We start from the raw sequence: 20,449 nt of genomic DNA on the forward strand, positions 1-20,449 counted from the left end.
GGAGGGGAACAAGTGGCACCTCTGTCTTTAAATGCATTCAGGCGCATCACAACATTGTATTATTATAGCGGTGTCGTGTGGATTATGACGCGCAAAATGCCAACATTACATCGCTTTCACTTTCAACTAAATATTTGACAATGTCACACGTCACAACGGGCTGATGCCAAAATTAACTGAAGCTATATTTGACCGGAAAACTGACCTGTCAAAGCCTGACAGCCTGTTAAATGTGGTTTCCTTGGAAACTTCAAGTCCTGTGAGAAAACAAACCCTTACAAATCAAAACGTTCCATGAACAAAAATGAAGAAAAGCCAGAATTTTACCCATTATTAATTGACTACTTTTAAAGACACATGAGTTGGAAATTTGCGTTCGAACGTCCTTCTTCCCCCCCCCCCCCTCCCCCACCCCGTGAAAAGCACAAGCAACGGCTGCAAAGGAGAATACCCTCCCCCAGTCTAAGTACGGTTCCAAAATGAAAAAATTAACATATGGTGTGAGAGATGGTGGGATTACTCCTAGATGTTTGTCCGAAAAAGAATCGTATTTAATCGAGGATGGTTTAATCGTGGAGAATAACAAGCATATTATGGCTGGCTCTGTGAGCGGGAAAGTTGAACCAAATCCTGTCCCATGATTGGCTACCCAAACGGGAAAGATAACGCTATAATTGCCCGGTATTCATAGTTTTTTTACGCATATAAGAACCTTTATTGGCCAAGCTTGTTTGGTTTAGGTGGCTGAATATTAGCACACATAAAAGGAAGAACTTGGCTAATATCCAACCATCTTGACGTCACACTTGGCCGAAAGACAGCCTCATGAAATATTCAAGTTCCGTGTGCTGTGTTTCCGAGAAAAACTAATTTGCACGACTGACCGCCAAACAAGAGTTGATTCTAACCGTAATAGTATTTTCTATTTAAGAACATCAGGGTGTATATTCCCGCTGGCTATTGAAGTAAAACAGCAAAAATCAGTAGACGGCTTCTGTTAGCAACGTCTCTAAATATTAAACGTTTGACGACATCATCGAAAGCGCCAAAGCTCAACAGCCGAATGAAAGCAGCTAGCGTATACCGGCTTTAATACGAAGGGTTTCTGGCAACGGATAAAAATACATATCAAGGTATGTTTGTTTCTTTATTGTCGTTGTAATAAAGGATGTAGAAATTTTAAAGTGAAAAAAACATCATATATAAATAAAAGGAAGCAACGCTTTACTGGTCTTTATTGCCCAGAAGACATAGTAAATGTGTTAAAAAAATTATGCACCAAACATTCGCATTTTCGCGGTTATAACCTTAGAATATTTTTCAGTTACATGCTGTAACTGATAACCAGTTAAGCCTTCTTAACATCTATTCCAAATATATTTATTTTCACTTAACCGTATTGGTGTTTGTGTAAAACGAAATAAAGAAGATGTGGTGTATTAGTTGAACGACGTGAAGTTTATTATCATCAGGAATTCATGAAGCCTACATCATTACGGCAATTCGCTAAAGACTTCCAGCTAAGACAGTGCTCAGACTGCCGTTAAGGTGCGGAATCTTCAAAAAACAATATTGCTATTACTACTCTATCGACGATTTTACGTAAAGATTGAGATACATGTTATGATTACAGAATTCTTTGAATCGTAAGATGTTATGGTTTTATGATCACAATATTTATGTAGCACATTGGTTTTGATTTCCTCGACACTCATTGCCTTTAATGCTTTCAGTATATTAAGATATTAACTCGATTCTTACGTATTTCTTATCGACAAATGTGGATTGAAACAGGCAAGCTAACTGCTTCTGAAGCTCTGCGTACTAACGTTAACATAATTTTAGCTTGGATTAGAAAAGACTATTGTATTGTTTTGATTACCAAGGTACCTAACCTTTCCGCTTCTCGTTTCCGTTGTGTTAATTAATAACTTTCGAGGTCGAGACAACAAAACACTAAAAGGGAAACAGAAAAATATATACGTTTGAAGACAGTATGCCGAACAGAATAATGATCTAATGTAAAGACCATAAGTAAACATGATCCGAATTTTAAACAGTGTTTGAGAATGTCAGCTTCAAGTCGACCTCTTGACTCAAGTGAGCCGATGAAGTATGTTGCTGGGCGAAATTGCTTGGGAATCGAGCTCGGTGCATATTGCCACTACCAGTTGTTCAACTGAACGAAAATAGAAAAAGAAACACTCCAAAACCTAACGCAAAAAACAAATTAAATTATATCTTTTATAATTTTATTATCTGAATGCTAAACCTGGTAATTCTTGACATAGGGAGGCCCCAGGATCTTTCAATCTCATCTTTCAAGGAAATACAACCAAAATCCTTACCCAGGATGATGGAATTAGAATCAGACCTTCTGATCAAGTTGTTGTTTATTGTTGGACTTGTGTTCTTATTGTGGGTATGTCAAGCTGTTCTTACAAGATTTGTAAACCAAAGGAATATCATACTACCTTTTATACTACCTAATTCACTTGGACACAGTTATTTGCAGTATAATTAACATCGTACAAGAGTAAAATAGCCTTTTAAAAATGTACATTTTTCAGAAGTCAATAATAAATTTGGCAAAAGCTCAGTTATGGGGTAACACATACACGTGCGTTCTCAACCATGACATAATAAAAAAAAAAGATTGTGGCTCTCAAATGCAAACTTTGGCATAAACTATAAATCTCTAGTGTTAGAAGTGGCAGACAGACATGTTATCCTACAAATACATTTTTTAAAATTATTGGAAAGATAAATGCAGTCATTTTTTAACACAATGAATGTTTACTTGACTTAGTTTTAAATGTAAGAATTTCTTTTTGCTTTCTTTCTTGGCTGTAAGGTATGGTCCTTCTGGAAAGATCTAGAGGACAACGATGAATTTCATCCAGATGGTCTTGAGCAGTGTCCTCCAGAGACATACACTGTTCTAAAAGATGTCAGTAACAACAGTAGCAAGGTCAGGTGCTTTTCCTGCCCAGTGTGTCTTGCAGGGGAGGAACCTTCTCCACCATGTGGTATCACATTGGCAGTAAAAGCATCTGGTGAGTGTACTTTGTGCAAACCAGGAACATATTCAGATGAGGTTAATAGTGCTGCCTGTAAGATATGCACTGATTGTGGCCCCAGAAATGTTATGAGCTCTTGCTCTGCAGAGAAGAACACAAAATGCGAAGATTGTCCGTGGAGGCACTTCGAAGACGATACGACTCAGATATGCAAACATTGCTCCTCGTGCTGTGGCAGAAACTCTCCTGCTGAACTGGAATGCTTCCTAACGAAAAAGTGCAGGGGTCGCTGTACTAGGACAACAAAAACAAAAATAAAACATTTAAGTCTTATTTTTTCCAGACTGGTTGCAAAATCTATGAATGGCTCTTACAATACCACTTCAATTACAAGTGGTACCAACTTACAGAAAGACAGCCAGGAAAAATCGAAGTTGCTTGAAAGCGTTATAAAATCCAAGCAAGATGGGCTTACTCGTTCGGACACTAAACGAGACGTCAGGGCCCAAGATGTTGCACAAGGGAATTATAAGGATAGCAGCGATGGCCAAACAACGGAAAAAGTCATTGATAGGAAGGAACTCGAGGATTTAGAGTTTCTCGAGATTCCTGATATTCTCAAAAACGTTCAGGAGCAGGCTGACATTCTTGGGACAAAACAAGATCCTTCTCCTACGAAAAACAACCTGGAGGACACTAATACCCATTCTGTTGAAAATAAAGAGCCAACTGTGCAATCCCAAAAGTTTTCAGACAAGAATCGGTTTACCTTCCAACAAACCATGTCTGCACCAACAACAGCAGGAAGTGAGTTAGGACAATTGACACCACACAATTCAATGACTATGGCATCAACAACTCAAACTCAACTAATAAACCCAAGTTCTTTTCTAAGCAGCTTTACTGGCACCATTGTTGCGGTTCTTATTCTTGGTCTCATAGGACTGATCATATACGCGGCATTTAAAAAGTGTCATAAAATTCCGAAAGGTTATAGGAAGTTAAGTGGCACATCAAAGCCTAAAGAACTCCAACGCGAAGGTGAGAATAAATATATGTATAATTATCAGTTATTTAATTGCCAAAACGCACTCTGTCAATGCTGGCCAAATTCATGCAGACCCTGGCCAGGCATCTCACTCAAATATTATCCTTAAACAAGGACATTCATGTTGTTATTGTTGACTGATTATTACAGCCTAGCATCATGTATCAACCAATCACGTGGCACTCATTTATTTCATCTCAATTTCCCTTAATATTTAGCAATTTTAGAGAAATTACCAAGTGATTCTTGGTAAATTGAATGGGCTTCAAGTGATACATTTAGCATAACGTCTCTTATCAGCCACTCTTTAATTATATAATTTCAAACTGATTAAGTTGGGTATAATATTCCATCAATGAGCGACATCACAACCAGTATACATAGGTACCAGTTGTGCCAATTTATGTCAAATACTGTTTTTCCTGTGTTTAATTCTTTCTTCCCTTCAATAGTATTTATTTTAACTCTTATTTGAATTTTTTATGAAGACGATCCATTTGATGAATTTTCGGACAAAGAAGACAAAGAGTTCTCGGGAGATGAAACAATCACTAATGAGCCTCTTGATAAAAATGTTGCTGTCACAATATTGGAGGGTAAGGAATGCTTTCATTATAGTCTACAAACTTTAATGTTTTTGGGCAAGACGAAATTAGCTTAAGAAAAGCAGTGTTGCAATTTTACAATAACATTTGAAAACAACTATCTTGGACTAAAAATCTACTCTTCAAAGAAATACAGTGCTGCCTGGTATTCATCTTTGTAGAGGGGCCTGAAGGTGTAAAATGGAAATTGGGATTTGGGCAAATTGATTTCGGTCAATGGGACTCACAAACAAATAAACAATAGAACTGGTACCGGGAAATTGGACTTGGGCAAAATTTGTAATGGGAAATGGGACTTACAACCCTTCTCCTCCCTCCCTCCCTTTCTTTCTCCCCCCCCCCCCTTTTTCAGGACCCTCTTTATACGAATTTGTTTAAAGCTGACTTTGCAGACTGTTTAGTGATGTGTTTATCTTGTTATGTTATGTGTATCTTGGAGGTTGTATACTAATCGACAGTTGATCAAACAGAACTGAAGAAGAGCCGCCTATTTATATAATAAATTATTTTTTTAGATCTTAACTTATCAGAAATACCACCAGATTTGGAGGATATCTTGGTTATGAGTCTAGATGTGCCACACAAAGCTGAAAGCAAGGTGTATGGTTGGCAGAAAGTAGGCAACGCGGCTGAAATTTCACAACGTGAACTTAAATATTATGGGCACTTAGGTGGAAAAAATGAAAGCCCTACCAAGTTACTGCTAGAGAAATTAGGAAGCCAAGGAAGAACAATTTCGTATCTCATTGATGTACTCCAGAAGCCAAGTGTAGAACTTGGTAGTGTTGCTAAAACTATTATACGACACCGCGTAACAAGGCTTTAAGTAGCTGAATTTTTCTAATGCTATTAATCACATCTCAAATGAGGAGCATAAGCTCCTGCCTCCGCTTATTTCAGAGATAACTCTCTCCAACTCTCTGTTAAGTTTCATATCTGCATCTCAGTAAAGTACGTTGGAATTGCGCAGTGTGATAATGACACTGATAAGAAGACAGATCAGAAGCTAATTATGAAAAACAATCACCGAAAAATATTTCTGACAAGGGTAAATGTTTGCCATGTCTTGTTAAAGTGACGGTATATACTTAGATGTTGGTCAAATTCAATAAATGCAAAGTTTGTAGAAATGTCTACTTTGTCCCTTTACATAAAAGGAAAATCCACTGATTAGTTGTCAAGTCATAAGTCTCAATTTGCACTTTACAAAGTCCGGATTAGGTCAGACGTACCAATGTCTCTCAGTTTCCTATTGTTTTTTTCATGTTTTTTTTTTTTTTCATGGATTTCGGCATGCACAGTTTATCTTAGTTTTCGGTCACATTTACTTGTTTTGCACGACGTCATGGCTACCCATGGCCACGTTGGTTGTTCACTTGAGAGGTACCAAAATTCATTGTCATAATATTCATTGTCTTGATAATCGATAAAAAAGCTTTTTTTTAGTTTCCAGCTTTTGAACTTAATGGGCAACATATAGTTTGGGTTATGTGCTGAACTCTTTTTTGCAAGGCTTTATCTAGCTTCACGAACTAACCTGGTGCCTACTCTTTTTACTGTATGCACGACATTAGCCCAATCAATGGCCATGTTTATTTCCTATCCTTGTTTAGGTTGTAGAGAACGTCACTTATAAAGCCTTACAATAATAAAAACAAACGACCTCCCTGAAGTTACCAAATAATAAACAAGAAAAGAATAGTCACGATAAAAACTAAACACACTTAGAGTGGTATAGGAGTATTGTGCAAGCGTGATTTGATCAAAATAGTGCGTGATACGTGAAATGAAGTTGTACGCATGTGTGTGACGTGGCAAAAATGAACCTATTAAACGACGGAAGTGGAGCGGTTATATGTGAGCCTGTATGCACAAAATTCAAGAGCCCGAGTGCTATTTGCCCTTTCTTTACTGCAGTAGATCCCCGCAAAGACACTTAAGACCTGAGTACCTTAATGGTTTTACGTATTACTTGAGAGGAACAATTTGCACACACGTCAAGCACTGGGCGACCTCGAGGGCGCGGATTGCTATATATTATAAACCGGATATTTTGTTCCTTACAAAGTGGTCCTTTAAAAAACATTGAATGATTGCTCTAAATGTTGTTATAATAACTAAACTCGAAAGCTTAAAAGGACTCTTGGATGGTCAAAACTAGACATGATTAAAACGGATCGTTTCGTGTTGAACATTATTTCTTTTGGGCAATAGATTCAAGCAGTCTTGCCTAATTTACATAAGAACATGATCCGTTTCTTTCTTTCTTTGTTATTTAAATGAAATTTTATTAATGTAAGAATGCACATTTCATTGCCGTTTTTTTTTTATTTTTATGGAGCAAACAACTAAAGAGGATAAGAAACACTGCATAGCATGACGAAAATACAGAACAAAAATATATCGTTAAGAATCATTTAAATATTACGTGCCCTATAATGCAAAACAGTCTTTGGTTCGATCTTTGCCTCATGATGTGTCTCAAAAGTAGGCTTTAACGGGCGGTTTATTGATTTGTGCTACTGGGGATGTAATATTTCCAATCACCAACATCTCTCTAGCCACCCTGCTCTATCCACTAAGCTCATGTCCTATTGCAAGGTTTATATTGTAGGGGTTGCTATGATACAACGGGGAATCCCCCACATAATTATTCACATTTTCAGCGCGGTAACCTGGGTTTGCTTTCGATTCTCGGAATTGATAGGTGCGAGGCTTCAATGAAAGATTCCGTTGAAGAATTTTACGCTTAGAAGAAGAAGCCAACGCTTAACTACAAACAGCAAGTATGGAAAGACATCACAAGGTACTGTCACTAATATTTGTCTGGTAGCAACATATATCGCAACGTGCGATCGGTGTGTTTTACATCGAAGAGGCTGAATATTTGAACTTAATGATTCTAGCGTCGCTGCAAGCTTTCAATAATTTCAGGATATTGTTCCGTGTCGTCACATTGTCGCCATTAATAGACCTTAATTGAACTTATGTTTGGCTAACGTATACAATTTGACGGAAATAGGAGTATAGTTTAGGATACACGGGCTCTTAGTCGGCAGTGTTAATTTTGAAAACTCAAGATAGGTTGCCTGTTTACAAATGCATCACTAAAGTCGGTAACAGCAACAATATTGTTGCCCGCGACGTCATTCCGAAATTCGCTTTGTTTATAGTTAAATGTAGGCATGCTGGTGTATGTCTGTTTCAAAACTATAACTTGAACTGGTGAAGTACTTTAGAATTGTAAGGATTTTTTAACGTCATATTGATTGTACTGTCAAGGTCTAGATTCGCATGATCAGAGCGTAAAAAATTACATATTCAGAATTGTAAACATTCGTGAGAATCGTCGTGCTCAACTTTTTATTTGGTTTATGAATGGGTTTACTGTCGAAACGAATCAGCATCTCTCGTGAATTTATCGTATATACCACTTTATAATAGGTCAAGGTTTTATATGACATAGATCAGGCCGAAAACTGGATATTCTGTCATGTTTCTCCGAAGTAGCCTTCTCGACATCCGAATGAGAGGTCAATATTATTTAGACGTCACATGTCCATGTTGATTACTCATGGAAGGAAGCCTTTTAACATAGCCATTGCTACCGAAGAAAAGTTTTGAAAGACATATAAATTCGGTATGTCACGGTGGTGTAGTTAAATTTCATTCCGATTCCATTTTCTCTTTCTTTTTCAGGCTGCGATACTTCCTTCAAGTTCAAGCAGCCCTGCAGTCTTTAATCGAAATCCTGTTGTGGTAAGGGCTGCTGAAGTGAAGCGTTACAATCGATGGCCTGCAAAGATTCTTTCGATTATTCAGCTTGCCTTTGTAGTATTCTTCCTTGTTTGCTTTGTAAGTGATTACCTTTAGAACTACACAGTATAGATAATCTGTAAGATATGTGAGACAAATGTCTTTAAATTTGTAATCAGCAGGAGAAAAAGGCTAATCATTAGCTTAATAAGTACCTTTTCGTGACATTCTACAGGCTACGTTGTTTTTATATCTTCACGAAGTTTCCAGCATTTTTGAATGAATAATTTAAGTTCGCAAATTAAGTCGAATGAACTGAAATAAATCCAGTCTCTTCTGATGACTTCATTTATTTGTTTGTAAGCTGGGAGAATTTCTGCACGAGCTTTGTCAGTTGAACAAATTTTGCACTGCATGGCCTTTTAAGTCACCTTGCGATATGTAGTGATTTACTAAGAGCGTAAACTGACAGGTACGACTTTTTTTATCCTACAGCTTTGTCAGCTTTGGTGCCTATGGAGGTTACCCCAATTGCAAGATGAAGACGCATACCCTGACGGCTTTAGCCCATGTCCACCTTCATCATACAAGATTCTGGATGACAGAAATATATCCATCAGGTGCAAACCCTGTACAGAATGTCCCTCGGGACAACAACTTGTACCACCATGTGGCAGCACAACACAGTTAGAAACCTCTGTGGAGTGTAAGACATGTCCATCGGACACTTTTAAAGAGAGGCATGGAACAGGTAGGTGTAAACCTTGCCAACCCTGTGGTCTTAGACCGACCATGATCCAGTGTACATCTGAGAAGAATACACAGTGTGGCGAATGTCCTCGTGGGTACTATCAAGAAGACTATACTATGGAATCTTGCAAGAAGTGCTCTACATGCTGCGGGATCAAGCGCTTTGCTGAGTAAGAGTGCATATATTTAAAACAGTGCAAAAGAACTAATTGCACCCAACAAATGGACAATGCGAAGAAGCGAGTTCCAAAGTTAAAGAAAGTTGCCAAAATGTTTTCAACACCCGGACGAATTACACAGGAAAGACAGATAACTCATCAAAGTGGTTCTCAAAGTGATAGTTCAAAGGTTGCAAGAAACTGGGTGTTGGAGGACATCGTTTCCCAGATAGAGAAAACGAAATTTAAACGAGAAGCTAACATGAGTATACAAAGCAAAGATACTGATAAATATGCCATGAAAGAGGCCGAAGAGGTTACCACTCCTGAAGATGATAATTCAAGTCCTCCTACCACAGCTACTGTGGATGGTGATGGTACAACCAGTTCAATAACTACCCAAAGCAAATCGCAGGAGGGTTTGGGCACTGTTCCTGAATACAGTGACTTGAAACCAACGTTACCATTGACTTCAAACCATTTCAGTAGTTTTCAAACCATTTTAATTGCACTCGCGAGCATTGCGGTTCTGGTACTGATTTTAATTGCTATGCTCATAGCATGGAAAAGGGAATCTGGAAGACTTCCAGGAAGTTGTTGTACAATTACGTGTTGCGTAAGAGTGTATTTAGATGGTGAAGAATCCGTACCATTTAAGACAGGTAAGACAGCTAAGAATAACTATCACTAATATATTTTTTTAATCAGTAGTCCATCAATTAAAAGTACAATGACAAGAGAAATTACTGTTGCTCCCAATAAATGCAATTTGCCGGATGATTTTACTGTTAGTTTACTTAGCCTATCACACCATAGTGCATTAGTGTTAACCATACAGTTTATATGAGAACAAGAGTACCGAGAAGTAATGGCCCTTATTCCCAACAATTAATATAGTGCATGGTATTTGTTTAAGCATTGTTCTAAACATTAACAAACGCTTAAAGAAGGCGTGTTGATGATGATGAATTACTTACTTTGTTACTTGTTATTAATCAACTTTATTCATGACTTTATTTTGGTAAGGTTGAATGAGACACAAATGACTTAGAAAAATGCACGTTCACGTGTACTAAGCTATGTTTGTGCTTTCGTTGTATTTTCTTAATTACTTGCTTATGTTTAACTTTCAGAATGTGATTTCCAAGAAATCCCTCTTGTGGTTGACACCTCTGAGAAAGGTGCAGCTACTGTTGATTTTGAAGGTAAGCAAAATTCGTTATTTAAAAAACAAACAAACAAATGTTACTGTATCTTGATACCGAATAGATATTGTCTATTTAAAGTTATTCAATCACCAGGGATATAATTCTTAATTGAATCATCACCATTTTATTAACTAAATTCAAGATACCCATATAAAATAACCGGTGATATTGCTTGTGAATGGAATTACCAAAAGTAAGAGAAAAGCAAGGTAGCAAACAAGAGGAGAAACATAACAGTGAGAATTATATCAAATGAAATAGTTACCACACATACTAACATCTGATGAGGCCTACCTTGAATCTGATAGCTGAATGGAAGTTAGCACAGAAACCAACGCTGAAGATTCACTAGACCTTGAATCATGTCAAGTTTACACAATTCTGATTTAATTTATTTCTACACTACAGGTCTTGCTTTGTCAGACATATCTCTAGATCTCGAAAACAAACTTATAATGAAACTGGATGTGCGTCACAAGGGTGAATATGGCTGGCAAACAGTAGGTAGAGCCTTTGGGATTGACAGAGATCGACTCAAGTACCTGGAAACTGCGTACAAAAGGGGCGTAGAAAGTCCTACTAAAGAATTGCTGGAAATACTTGACAAATGTCAGGGCAGAACTGTTGGTGACTTAATAAACACACTAGAGGGTCCAAAAGTAAATCGTCCAGATGTTGCCTTGCTTATACGTCAACAAATCACAACAGCAAGAAGTTAAATATTCTCAACTCAAGCCAAGAAATAAACTTAGCAGAACAGGTAATTTAAGAGAATATAGCTCATGGGAAGTAGCTTTTGTGATAATTAAAACTAAAATCGTATGAATCACTGCTGCATTGTTTCTATATAGACAATATTTAAAAGAAACTTTTTTTGTATACAGATATAAATACAAACTGTAAAACACTGTAAGGTGCTTTTCAAAACAGAAAGCTTAAAGGCCATGCATATTTTTTTTTGTTATATACATGATTATTAACTTTTACCCGACCAAGACATCCATGTTTAATCAACACCCACAACTGTGACCAACTGGAATGTGCAAATTCATGGGTAATTTATGTCACCTGTACTTATGATTGTTAAAAATGTACTGCCATGAATACACTTTCAGCTTAAAAATATGCAGCTGTTCAAAAATTTGTTAAATAGTTTCCAAGTTTGAGCTTTTAGAAACGAGTTATAAACCAAACATTTTTTCCAAAGTTAATAAAGACAAGTTATCAAAATATTTTTCAAGAGAACTTTCATAAACTAAGCTGCATGACAAAAAGACAACAAGTAATGCACGGATTAATTGTCTCTTGGCTAGTTCTAGTAAATAATTGTTGTGGTGCTTGAAGTGAACAGCATGCTGTTTTTGGAATTCGAGTTAGGTACTTTTCAGCTCTAATAGAGAAATATTTAGTACTAGTCTGGTTGTAGTACAACTTATTTAAATTAGTAGAAAAACAATATTGTAATTCTCCAAAAAAAACGAATTTTAGAAAAGCAAAAAAAATTCAAAAATGAAGATCAGTAGTATTTTCTAATAATTTCTTTAGCATATGACTCAAATGCATGCCTATTTGGATGGGAGCAGAGGGAGGTTTCATAGAAAAACCTTTGCTGCCATTTGTAACAATTTAATTGTAAATTTTACTAAATGCATGTATAAAACTATTAATTAAAAGTCGTGATCTAAAGTGATTGTACACTATAATTTATATGGGTACATTTTAGTAAGTTGCAAAATGTTGCACAGCATACATATTTGGTATAACTGAAAATAACTGGGAGAACATTTGTTGTAATTTTTTTAAAATAGCCAACTAGAGTCTGAGGTTGTCAAGTATATAAATATTTTCAAAGGAAAAATACTAATTAAAAACACACTGTTAAGAGATGAACTCTATTTTTATGTCCAACTACATCACATTATTGTATTAGTGTGACTTATTGTTTTAGTGTGATTTAGTGTTCGGAGGCAAGCGTGGCCGAGTGGTTTGGGGCGCTGGTGTTGTAATCCGGAGGTCACCGGTTCGAGGCCTGCCCTTGCCACTAGCTGGATTTGTTTCTCGGTTGTCCCGGGTTCAAATCCTCGACCACGCTTTGTATATAGCCAACTGGTCTGCCTCCTGCCAGTTAGGATTTTTAACCTTGTTATGTTCATTTATAAATTATTTGTTTCCTCTGGTTCAGTGGCATGCCTGTAAACTAGCTATCTCGTTGAGATATGAAACTAAGTGTATGACCACTATAAACACATTTTTATTTATTTATTTTTTTATTATTCTGCATCAGAAATTTACCATAAACTTTAAAATACAATAGTACAACAGTATCAAAGTGTACATCGGAAAGTAATATTATTATTATTTTATTCCTTAGTTATCATGGTTATTTGAATTGTTATTGCTCTTTGACAAATCTGGAATTACTTATTATAGGCTGAAAAATTCTGGACTTAAATAGGTAAAAAAATAATATTTAAGACCATTTATGTAATATTAAATATTACATAAATGTACACAAATATTAACAAATGATGAATAATACTGAATAATGAAATTATGTTTCGTCTACTCATGAAATGTAACTAGGGACGTTTGCTTCCTTGTACCAAACCAAGTATTTTTGTACAACAATAAAACGTGACATGGGAAAAGCCACATTTACACTACACATATGAAGAACCTCTAGAATTGTTTATAGTGTCATTCACTGCAATAGTTAATATTTCCAAAAAGCTCACAAGGGAGTTGAAACATTTCACTGTCCGTTTGCAACCTGTAAATGAAGCTAACTTTAAAATGAAATAAAGCCATACAACTGCTGTAAATATCGCTTGTAATGCTTTTTGAGTACCATTCATTACATGCCACAGTTTTTAAACGTGACAACACGTTTCTAACCAATTGTCAGGCTGTGATTGCCACATTCCCTGCCTGTTAAGTTAGCAAGACCAACTTTCCTTTTGCTCCTTTGCCTTCTTCAATATCCCTGTGAGCATCTGAAGCTTGGCTCAACTGATATTCATGTCCAACTATTGGACTCAAAAAACCTGCCTGCAGCCCAGCTGCTATTGCAGATGACATTTCGTTCATCTCATCCTGTAAAATGCAATTGTATAAAACAACAATAAGAAAATAATGACAATGGAAAATACACTTTCTGCCACTGGTTTATATACCACAACTGCATGTAGAGTCTAAAAAATAAACTTGAATGAATACTCTCAACGCTATATGTATATCTGTATAATAATTTTGTAAAATGTCATTTTTAGTGACCGTAAAGAATCATACATTTTTCTGAAGGTTCCAGTGCAAGTTCTTGTAATGTATGTGAAGTGTAATACAAGTACAGTATGTACATATCGTTTCAACCTATACTTGGATCCAATATCTAGAATGTTAGTATAAGATGGCATAATAGGTACAGTTTAATAGTAAAATTGCTAGACAGCGAAAGAACAAGGCAATAATGATTCTTCATAGTTAATTCACTCAGGGTCAGCCAAATTATTTGTCATCATCCATCACAGTGTACATTAATATAAAATCATCATAATTATACTGTTTACTAATTTTTCTTACCTTACTAGCTCGAGGTAAGAGAACACCAACAATGCTGCACTCCTTAGCCATAGTTTCTCTTGGATTAATTTTAATTGTTCCTCTGCTGCCAACCACCTAAAAAAGCAATGCCCGATATAAACACACATGAAAACTGAATCCACCCCAGGCTTTATAACAGACTTGCAGTTAAATAATTCTCTTTTTATTAATTTCAAAATTAATTAGATTAATATTCCAATGTTCTGATAAAAATGGTAAATGGGTTCAGCAATAAAACGACTATAGTCATGCAGTCCTTGCTTACTGTCATTGACTATTGTTCTGAATGAAGCTGGCAAAAAAAAATACTAATGAGGAATCAATGTTCCTCTCAATATTAATTATGCAACTTGTACAATTGCGTAATAGTGCAAGACAGTCATACCGCTATGCGTCCCTTGTTTGCCACAAGCTTGAGATCTTTTGATAAGCTGGCACTTGCTAACATCTCTACAATGACATCTACACCACGGCCACCAGTTGCATCCTGTTGAAAATGAAGTATAAAATAACAATATCACAATTAGTTAAAGGTGAAAGTACTGATCGAGCTCCTGTGCATTAAATTAAAAATATGGCAAATATTAATAAAAATGTCCTAGCATAGCTAGCAACATTTAAATTAAACATTCCACTTTAAATTATAAGGTTAATTTCAAAAAAAAAAATCAAAATTTTTTACACAGTGTTTTGACCTCAGTACCAGAATATTTTGAACATATCCATCTTGTCTATGATTGAACACTTGAGAAGCCCCAGCCTGTTTCACTGCCTTTTCACCTTCAGCAGTTCCTGCTGTTCCTAGAACAATCATTCCATAAGCCTTGGCCAGTTGTACTGCTGCTATGCCAACCTAAAGGGCAGTCAAAGAAAAGGATTACATTCAGAATGCCATTCATTTATTGAAGTAGCAAATTTACAATCATATAAAATACTGAAAATAATTAGAGTTCAATGAAGCAATGCACTCAGAATGTTGGTTACTGGCAGGTCTTGATCAAAACTGCACTAGCAAATACCGTAATTGGTATTGGCTATTTAGAGGCATGAAGCCTGACATGAGGACTTTGGACTAATGGGACTCATGTCTCTGTTTTTATATAAAGAACAAAGGTACAAAATATGCAAATTAAGTATGGTAAATGATTGCATATTAAAAATGTATACACGATACTTCATGTAGTCTGATATATAACAATAGGTGTGCCTGTACAAATGACATACTTACTCCCCCACTGGCTCCATGGACTAACACTGTCTCCCCTGCCTTGGTGTGTATACTGCATGAAACAGAATCAATATTTATTACAAAATTTAAACAACATTTAGTCGAAAATGTTGTCCATGCACATTTCTGATGATTTATTAGTCCAAATTTGTAAGCCACTGTTGTATGTACAGTATTACTCAAAGTATATTGTATACGATGTGACTTCAAAGTTTCAAGAGACTCCCTCATGAATAAACAATGGAAGATACATAAAATATATATTTCCATCCTAAAAATAAACCTTGATCATGAAGCTATGTTGTGGTTCAATTTTACCCTTGGTACAATTTCGTATTTTCCTTTATTCTGGTGTATGGTAATATATGTTAAACATTAATGTCGTGAATTTGTGACAGCATATTAAGTTAATATCTTTTCAATGCAGTGATGGTGTTATTGTTTTAATGTTTGTATAGTTAAAATAATTACAATAATTTCAAAATTAGCTAATAAGATGTCTATGGATAAATATTTAATAAAAAAAGATATGTAGATATGAGGCACCTTAAATACTATAAGAATTCTACATTAATTGTTAAATGTATTCATGAGGCACCTTCTTTATTTTAATTAGGCCATTTTTAAACATAATTAAAAATTTTATAAGTTTAATAAATATAATAATAATAAAATTAATTTGATTTGAAATTTTATATCCCTTCAATTTACAAAATACAATGTTAAAGGACCCTAGTCTGCCTCGCTTGAAATCCATGAAAATATCATTTTCAATGCCATTGAAATTATAAAAATTGTATGGTGAAGCAAAATTAAAACTTATTGCATGCTGCAAGCTGTGTTACTGGAAGTCTGTAAAATTACCTTTAGCAGTTCCACGATGATCTCTTTCATTTAGACAAGCTTTGTATGAAATATAATAACAAAAATCCTGCATGTCAACAAAAACAAAGGCCTGTCAAGGGTCCTTTAAGGGCATATCTTTAATGTAACATATTTGAGTCAGGGCTCTTTTAAAATTAGCTTTAACTTATTAGGTGTCTCTCAATAAATATTAAAAAAAAAAACAAATATGTAGATATGAGGAACCTGTTTTTAAATACCAACTATAACAAATTTTACAAAAATTGTCAAATGTATTTGGCACCATCTTTAGATTACATAATTTAACGAATATATTATTTTAATATGGAAAAATAATTTAGTTAATTTGATTTAAAATTTACATACCTTCAATCTACAATTGAAAGTACTTTGTTTAAAAATATGCAATGTTAATGGACCCTTGTCAGCCACACCTTGAAATCCATGAAATCAACATTTTAAATGCCATCACAGTTATAAAAATTGTATGGTGAAGCAAATCTCATTGCATCACTGCAAGTTATGTTACCAGAAGTCTGTAAATTACCTTTAGCAGTTTCAATCAATCTCTTTTGTTTAGACACCATCGCACAAAACATAATACCGAAAATCCTGTATGACAACAAAAACATTTAGGTGTGACTAGGGTCCCTTAAGGGTGTATCTTTAATGTAACACATTTTGAGTTGAAATAGCTAGTTACCAAATCAATGTATCCCATCATCCATCCCATTCGTCTCTTCAATCCTCCAGAACAGTTAGTTCCACCACATTTGCTATACATGAAATATTGAATTTATTTTCTTTTTTTTTTTCCATGGATTAATATTGTACCTTTGGAACAATGCTCTGTAGGCTGAATAATATGGTATATAAATGGCTGCTCCTTGACTGAAGGAAACACTGTCTGGCATAAGATGAACACTGCTGGCATTACACAAAGCAAACTCTGAATAAGTTCCAGTTAAGCTGCCACCCACATATACACGGTCTCCTTCCTGTAGGGAAAAAATCAACCCACAATATTTAGACAAGAATTGACCGCTAGAATGTATGGGGATGGGGTGGGGGCAGGTCTGCACTTTCTACTTCCTGTACCTTCAGCTACCTGATCCCACCCTTTTCTCAGTGGTTCCTGCCTTTTTGTGCTATTTCAATTGCAAAATGTTACAAAAATATTCCTAATTTCACTCTGTCCCCACTATCACCTTGGGAGCAGGGATTGATAGCACAGTGGCAAGAGTGCTTGTGTCTCACCAATGTGGCCTGGGTTCAATTCCCGGACCCGGCACCTTATTTGGGTTGAGTTGGTTGTCACCCTTGCTCTGGAGTTTTTCTCCGGGTTTTCCGGTTTTTCTCACTCCACAAAAACAAACACTTCGAAATCCCAATTCAATCGGCAATCCAAGGGCCACAGGTATGGCAGTCACAAGACTGTTACGTGCAAACCCTCGTTAAACAAAGTCGATATCACTTTCCACTCTCCCTTCTTTCACCTCATGTAGATTCTCCCCCACCCCCCCCTTTTAACTTACAGGTTCCTGCCCACTGTCCAACTCCATTAGAATGTATTAAGCTACACAAAAAAAATTTCAGTTCAACTTGGTTTTCTGCCTTTTTGATGTAATTTAGAGGTATTTCTTTCAGGACTGGTAGAAGCTTACATAACTTGCATGCATGATCAAATATGATTACTAGTGTGATATCATGATCGAGTGACATGATTACCAGCTAGTACTCATTTTTATTAAAACCTAGCCATGGTTTATTGCAATTCCTGAGTTTTGATTGGTTTACAGGCCAGGGTATATGAGCTCATATACCATGGACCACAAATATGGTAGGTGCATGCGTCAGCAAGAACAGCCGGGGAGCTCAAATATTGCAATTCTAATTGGCTGTTTTAAATAAAACAATTAGTTCCACTTGTGCTTGTTAAATATGAGATAGTTATAGCCATCTCAACGCTATGTGCCTTGTGGGTTATCTACCATCTCATATTCAATGTGCGCCCATGGAATAATTTTTGAATTTGCCATTCAGTGAGTTAACATTTCACTGTAAAACAAAATTATCATCTTATTTGTTGCTCATACTTGTCAACATCTTGTGACTCACTTTGACATTTGTTACATCCTTGCCCACACTGTGTACCACCCCAGCACCATCTGAGCCTGGTGTGTAGGGAAGTGCTGGTTTAATACCATACTTTCCAGTTGCAATATAAGTGTCCACAGGATTGACACCAGCTGCCTTAATTTTAACCAGTACCTACAAGCACATGTACAAAAATAATTAATATGGTATTACAAGTTATCTTACTGTAATGCATAAGTTTCGAATAATTTAAGGTTAAATTCCCTAAAATTCAGAGCACCAAGTTATATCAAAGAACTCCTGAATAGTTGCCTCTGAGCTCCACAACATTCAGGGACCTCTCCCCAGTCCCTACCCTTCCTCTCCATCCGAGGCTGTAAACAAAGTAGCCGTGCGCGTACGTAATGTGCTTTTATCTTGGTGAAGATGGATTTATTTCAAATAAAAGTAGAAAGCTCTCACCTGTCCACTGGAGACACTAGGAACTGGCACATCTGAAACAAGTTTCAGCTCTTCGGGTCCACCGAACGATGACACACGAATCGCCTTCATTTATATACCTTCAAGAATCGAGCTCTCCAGTACGTACACCTTGCAATTTCTTCTAACAACGATAAATCACACCACAAGGGCGGCTAGCAACTCTCTACATAATATCGCAACAAGTGTGCTATTACCGTTCAATCGGTCTACTGCTTTACGTTTTACTTAGTCACCGTGCGTAATGACTTCAGTTGTGTGACCGAGCGTGACCAATCTGATTACCCAGAAGTCCTTATGGTCAGTTCGTCACGGCTCGTTCTCGTCCCAACGAGCACCTCGAAACTGCGCGCGTCTAGTCTCTCCTTCGGAGTCTTTCCCCATATACGAATAGATGATAAAAGACGTCAATAAGGGAAAGGGGGGGCTCCGAAAATTTTTAGACACCCGAAGGGGGGCTCTGAAAAAATTGTTGGGTTAGGAGGGGGGGCTCCGAAAATTTGTATACTTCAAAACCAACACATGACATTAGGGCTGTCCACAAGTTGCTCGAGATTTCCCAAAAAGTTGCCCGCAATTTCTCAAAAAGTTGCTCAAAAGTTGCTCCAAAAATCTAAAAAAGTTGCTCGTGATAATAAAAGTTGCTCCAAAGTTGCTCCAAAAAATCCAAAACGTTGCTTCTAATCAGGAGAATTTCTCTAAATATATGCTAATTTCCCTTTGAGAGTAAGATTTCTAAGCAGTTTTATGCAATTTTACAGCAAAAGAAGTATCTATAAAACATATTAAGGGAAAAACTTGTTAAATAACAAGGATTTCCTTAACTGAGAAAAATCGTGAAGATATCAATGACGTCATGTTTGCTGACGAATTTGTAATGTTTTAATGCAAAATGAGCCGAAAGTTGAAATGTCTTCAGATGTTCTTCGAAAGTCTTCGGCAAACTTCGTAAATCTTCGGAAACGTTCGTATTGCCTTTGAACAATACTCGGATAATCTTCGGAGATCTTCGGTTTGGAAATTGCTCAAAATGCAACAAGTTGCTCGAGAGGAAAAAAGTTGCTCGAAGGGGAAAAAGTTGCTCGAATCATGAAAAGTTGCCAAAAAGTTGCCGAGCAACTTGTGGAAAGCCCTACATGACATCATCATACATTCGGATGGATTCGGATGGTTTTCAACTCAACAGTTTAATGACCTGTGCAACTCAGCTTTATCACATGGTTTACAGATATAACTCAGTAATTATTACACCCTTGTTCATCCCAAATTTCAAAAATTAGAAATTCCCAACCTTTTTATAATAAAACCACATTGTTTCAACAAGATTTCAAAGTCTGCTAACGGGAACTATAAAAACGATTACTCTGTAACAAGAAATATTACTGTTTGTTAGCTCACTGGATGTCAGATCGATTGTACACACTTACTAGTTTGCAGGCTTTAACAAATCTATGATGATTCGGATGATTGATCTTTAGGTGGCTGAACTTCCGCTTTTGGTGGTACAGCTTTCATTTGTTTCCGGGTTTCCAGTAATGCTATGTAATACTGAACGGTTTCTTTGCTGTCCATCTGATAGCATCTATTTGCAATAAGTATTCCAGGGCACTTAAATGGGAAGGTGGAAGAAGTTTA

General features: G+C 36.3%; 2 protein-coding genes and 1 pseudogene across 3 annotated transcripts; 2 read left to right on the forward strand and 1 right to left on the reverse strand.

Annotated features, from left to right (window-relative positions):
• The first annotated feature begins 766 nt into the window (after nucleotides 1-766).
• LOC144642702 (uncharacterized) lies at nucleotides 767-5,801 on the forward strand. Its single transcript, XM_078501740.1, has 5 exons — nucleotides 767-1,133; nucleotides 2,292-2,422; nucleotides 2,855-4,061; nucleotides 4,557-4,664; nucleotides 5,189-5,801. The coding sequence occupies exons 2-5, from the start codon at nucleotides 2,354-2,356 to the stop codon at nucleotides 5,497-5,499; spliced, it is 1,695 nt and encodes a 564-aa protein (XP_078357866.1). The 5' UTR covers nucleotides 767-1,133; nucleotides 2,292-2,353; the 3' UTR covers nucleotides 5,500-5,801.
• A 1,625-nt stretch (nucleotides 5,802-7,426) lies between these two features.
• LOC144642837 (uncharacterized) lies at nucleotides 7,427-12,783 on the forward strand (annotated as a pseudogene). Its single transcript, XR_013568787.1, has 5 exons — nucleotides 7,427-7,479; nucleotides 8,373-8,528; nucleotides 8,925-9,999; nucleotides 10,471-10,542; nucleotides 10,954-12,783. The product of XR_013568787.1 is annotated as an uncharacterized LOC144642837 (transcript).
• Nucleotides 12,784-12,907: 124 nt separating this feature from the next.
• Nucleotides 12,908-19,085, reverse strand: LOC144643292 (quinone oxidoreductase-like). The gene is made up of 8 exons (XM_078502498.1): nucleotides 18,797-19,085; nucleotides 18,356-18,508; nucleotides 17,072-17,235; nucleotides 15,374-15,425; nucleotides 14,849-14,998; nucleotides 14,531-14,632; nucleotides 14,125-14,220; nucleotides 12,908-13,638 (listed from the first exon to the last, which is right to left on the reverse strand). The coding sequence occupies exons 1-8, from the start codon at nucleotides 18,884-18,886 to the stop codon at nucleotides 13,477-13,479; spliced, it is 969 nt and encodes a 322-aa protein (XP_078358624.1). The 5' UTR covers nucleotides 18,887-19,085; the 3' UTR covers nucleotides 12,908-13,476.
• Between the last annotated feature and the right edge of the window lie 1,364 nt (nucleotides 19,086-20,449).

The sequence above is a fragment of the Oculina patagonica genome, chromosome 1, assembly GCF_052425735.1.
Source record: "Oculina patagonica isolate OP01 chromosome 1, crgOcupat, whole genome shotgun sequence".
Classification (NCBI taxonomy): domain Eukaryota; kingdom Metazoa; phylum Cnidaria; class Anthozoa; order Scleractinia; family Oculinidae; genus Oculina; species Oculina patagonica.

What these genes read in the sequence shown, in the direction of transcription:
- LOC144643292 (XM_078502498.1), bottom strand. Translation starts at nt 18,886, where the DNA reads ATGAAGGCGATTCGTGTGTCATCGTTCGGTGGACCCGAAGAGCTGAAA. An exon ending in TCCATGGAGCCAGTGGGGGA is followed by an intron (nt 14,999 to 15,373) that starts GTAAGTATGTCA and finishes ACTGCCCTTTAG; the next exon opens with GTTGGCATAGCAGCAGTACA. An exon ending in TCTTACCTCGAGCTAGTAAG is followed by an intron (nt 13,639 to 14,124) that starts GTAAGAAAAATT and finishes TGCATTTTACAG; the next exon opens with GATGAGATGAACGAAATGTC.
- LOC144642702 (XM_078501740.1), top strand. Translation starts at nt 2,354, where the DNA reads ATGATGGAATTAGAATCAGACCTTCTGATCAAGTTGTTGTTTATTGTT. An exon ending in GACTTGTGTTCTTATTGTGG is followed by an intron (nt 2,423 to 2,854) that starts GTATGTCAAGCT and finishes CTTGGCTGTAAG; the next exon opens with GTATGGTCCTTCTGGAAAGA. An exon ending in TAAAGAACTCCAACGCGAAG is followed by an intron (nt 4,062 to 4,556) that starts GTGAGAATAAAT and finishes TTTTTTATGAAG; the next exon opens with ACGATCCATTTGATGAATTT.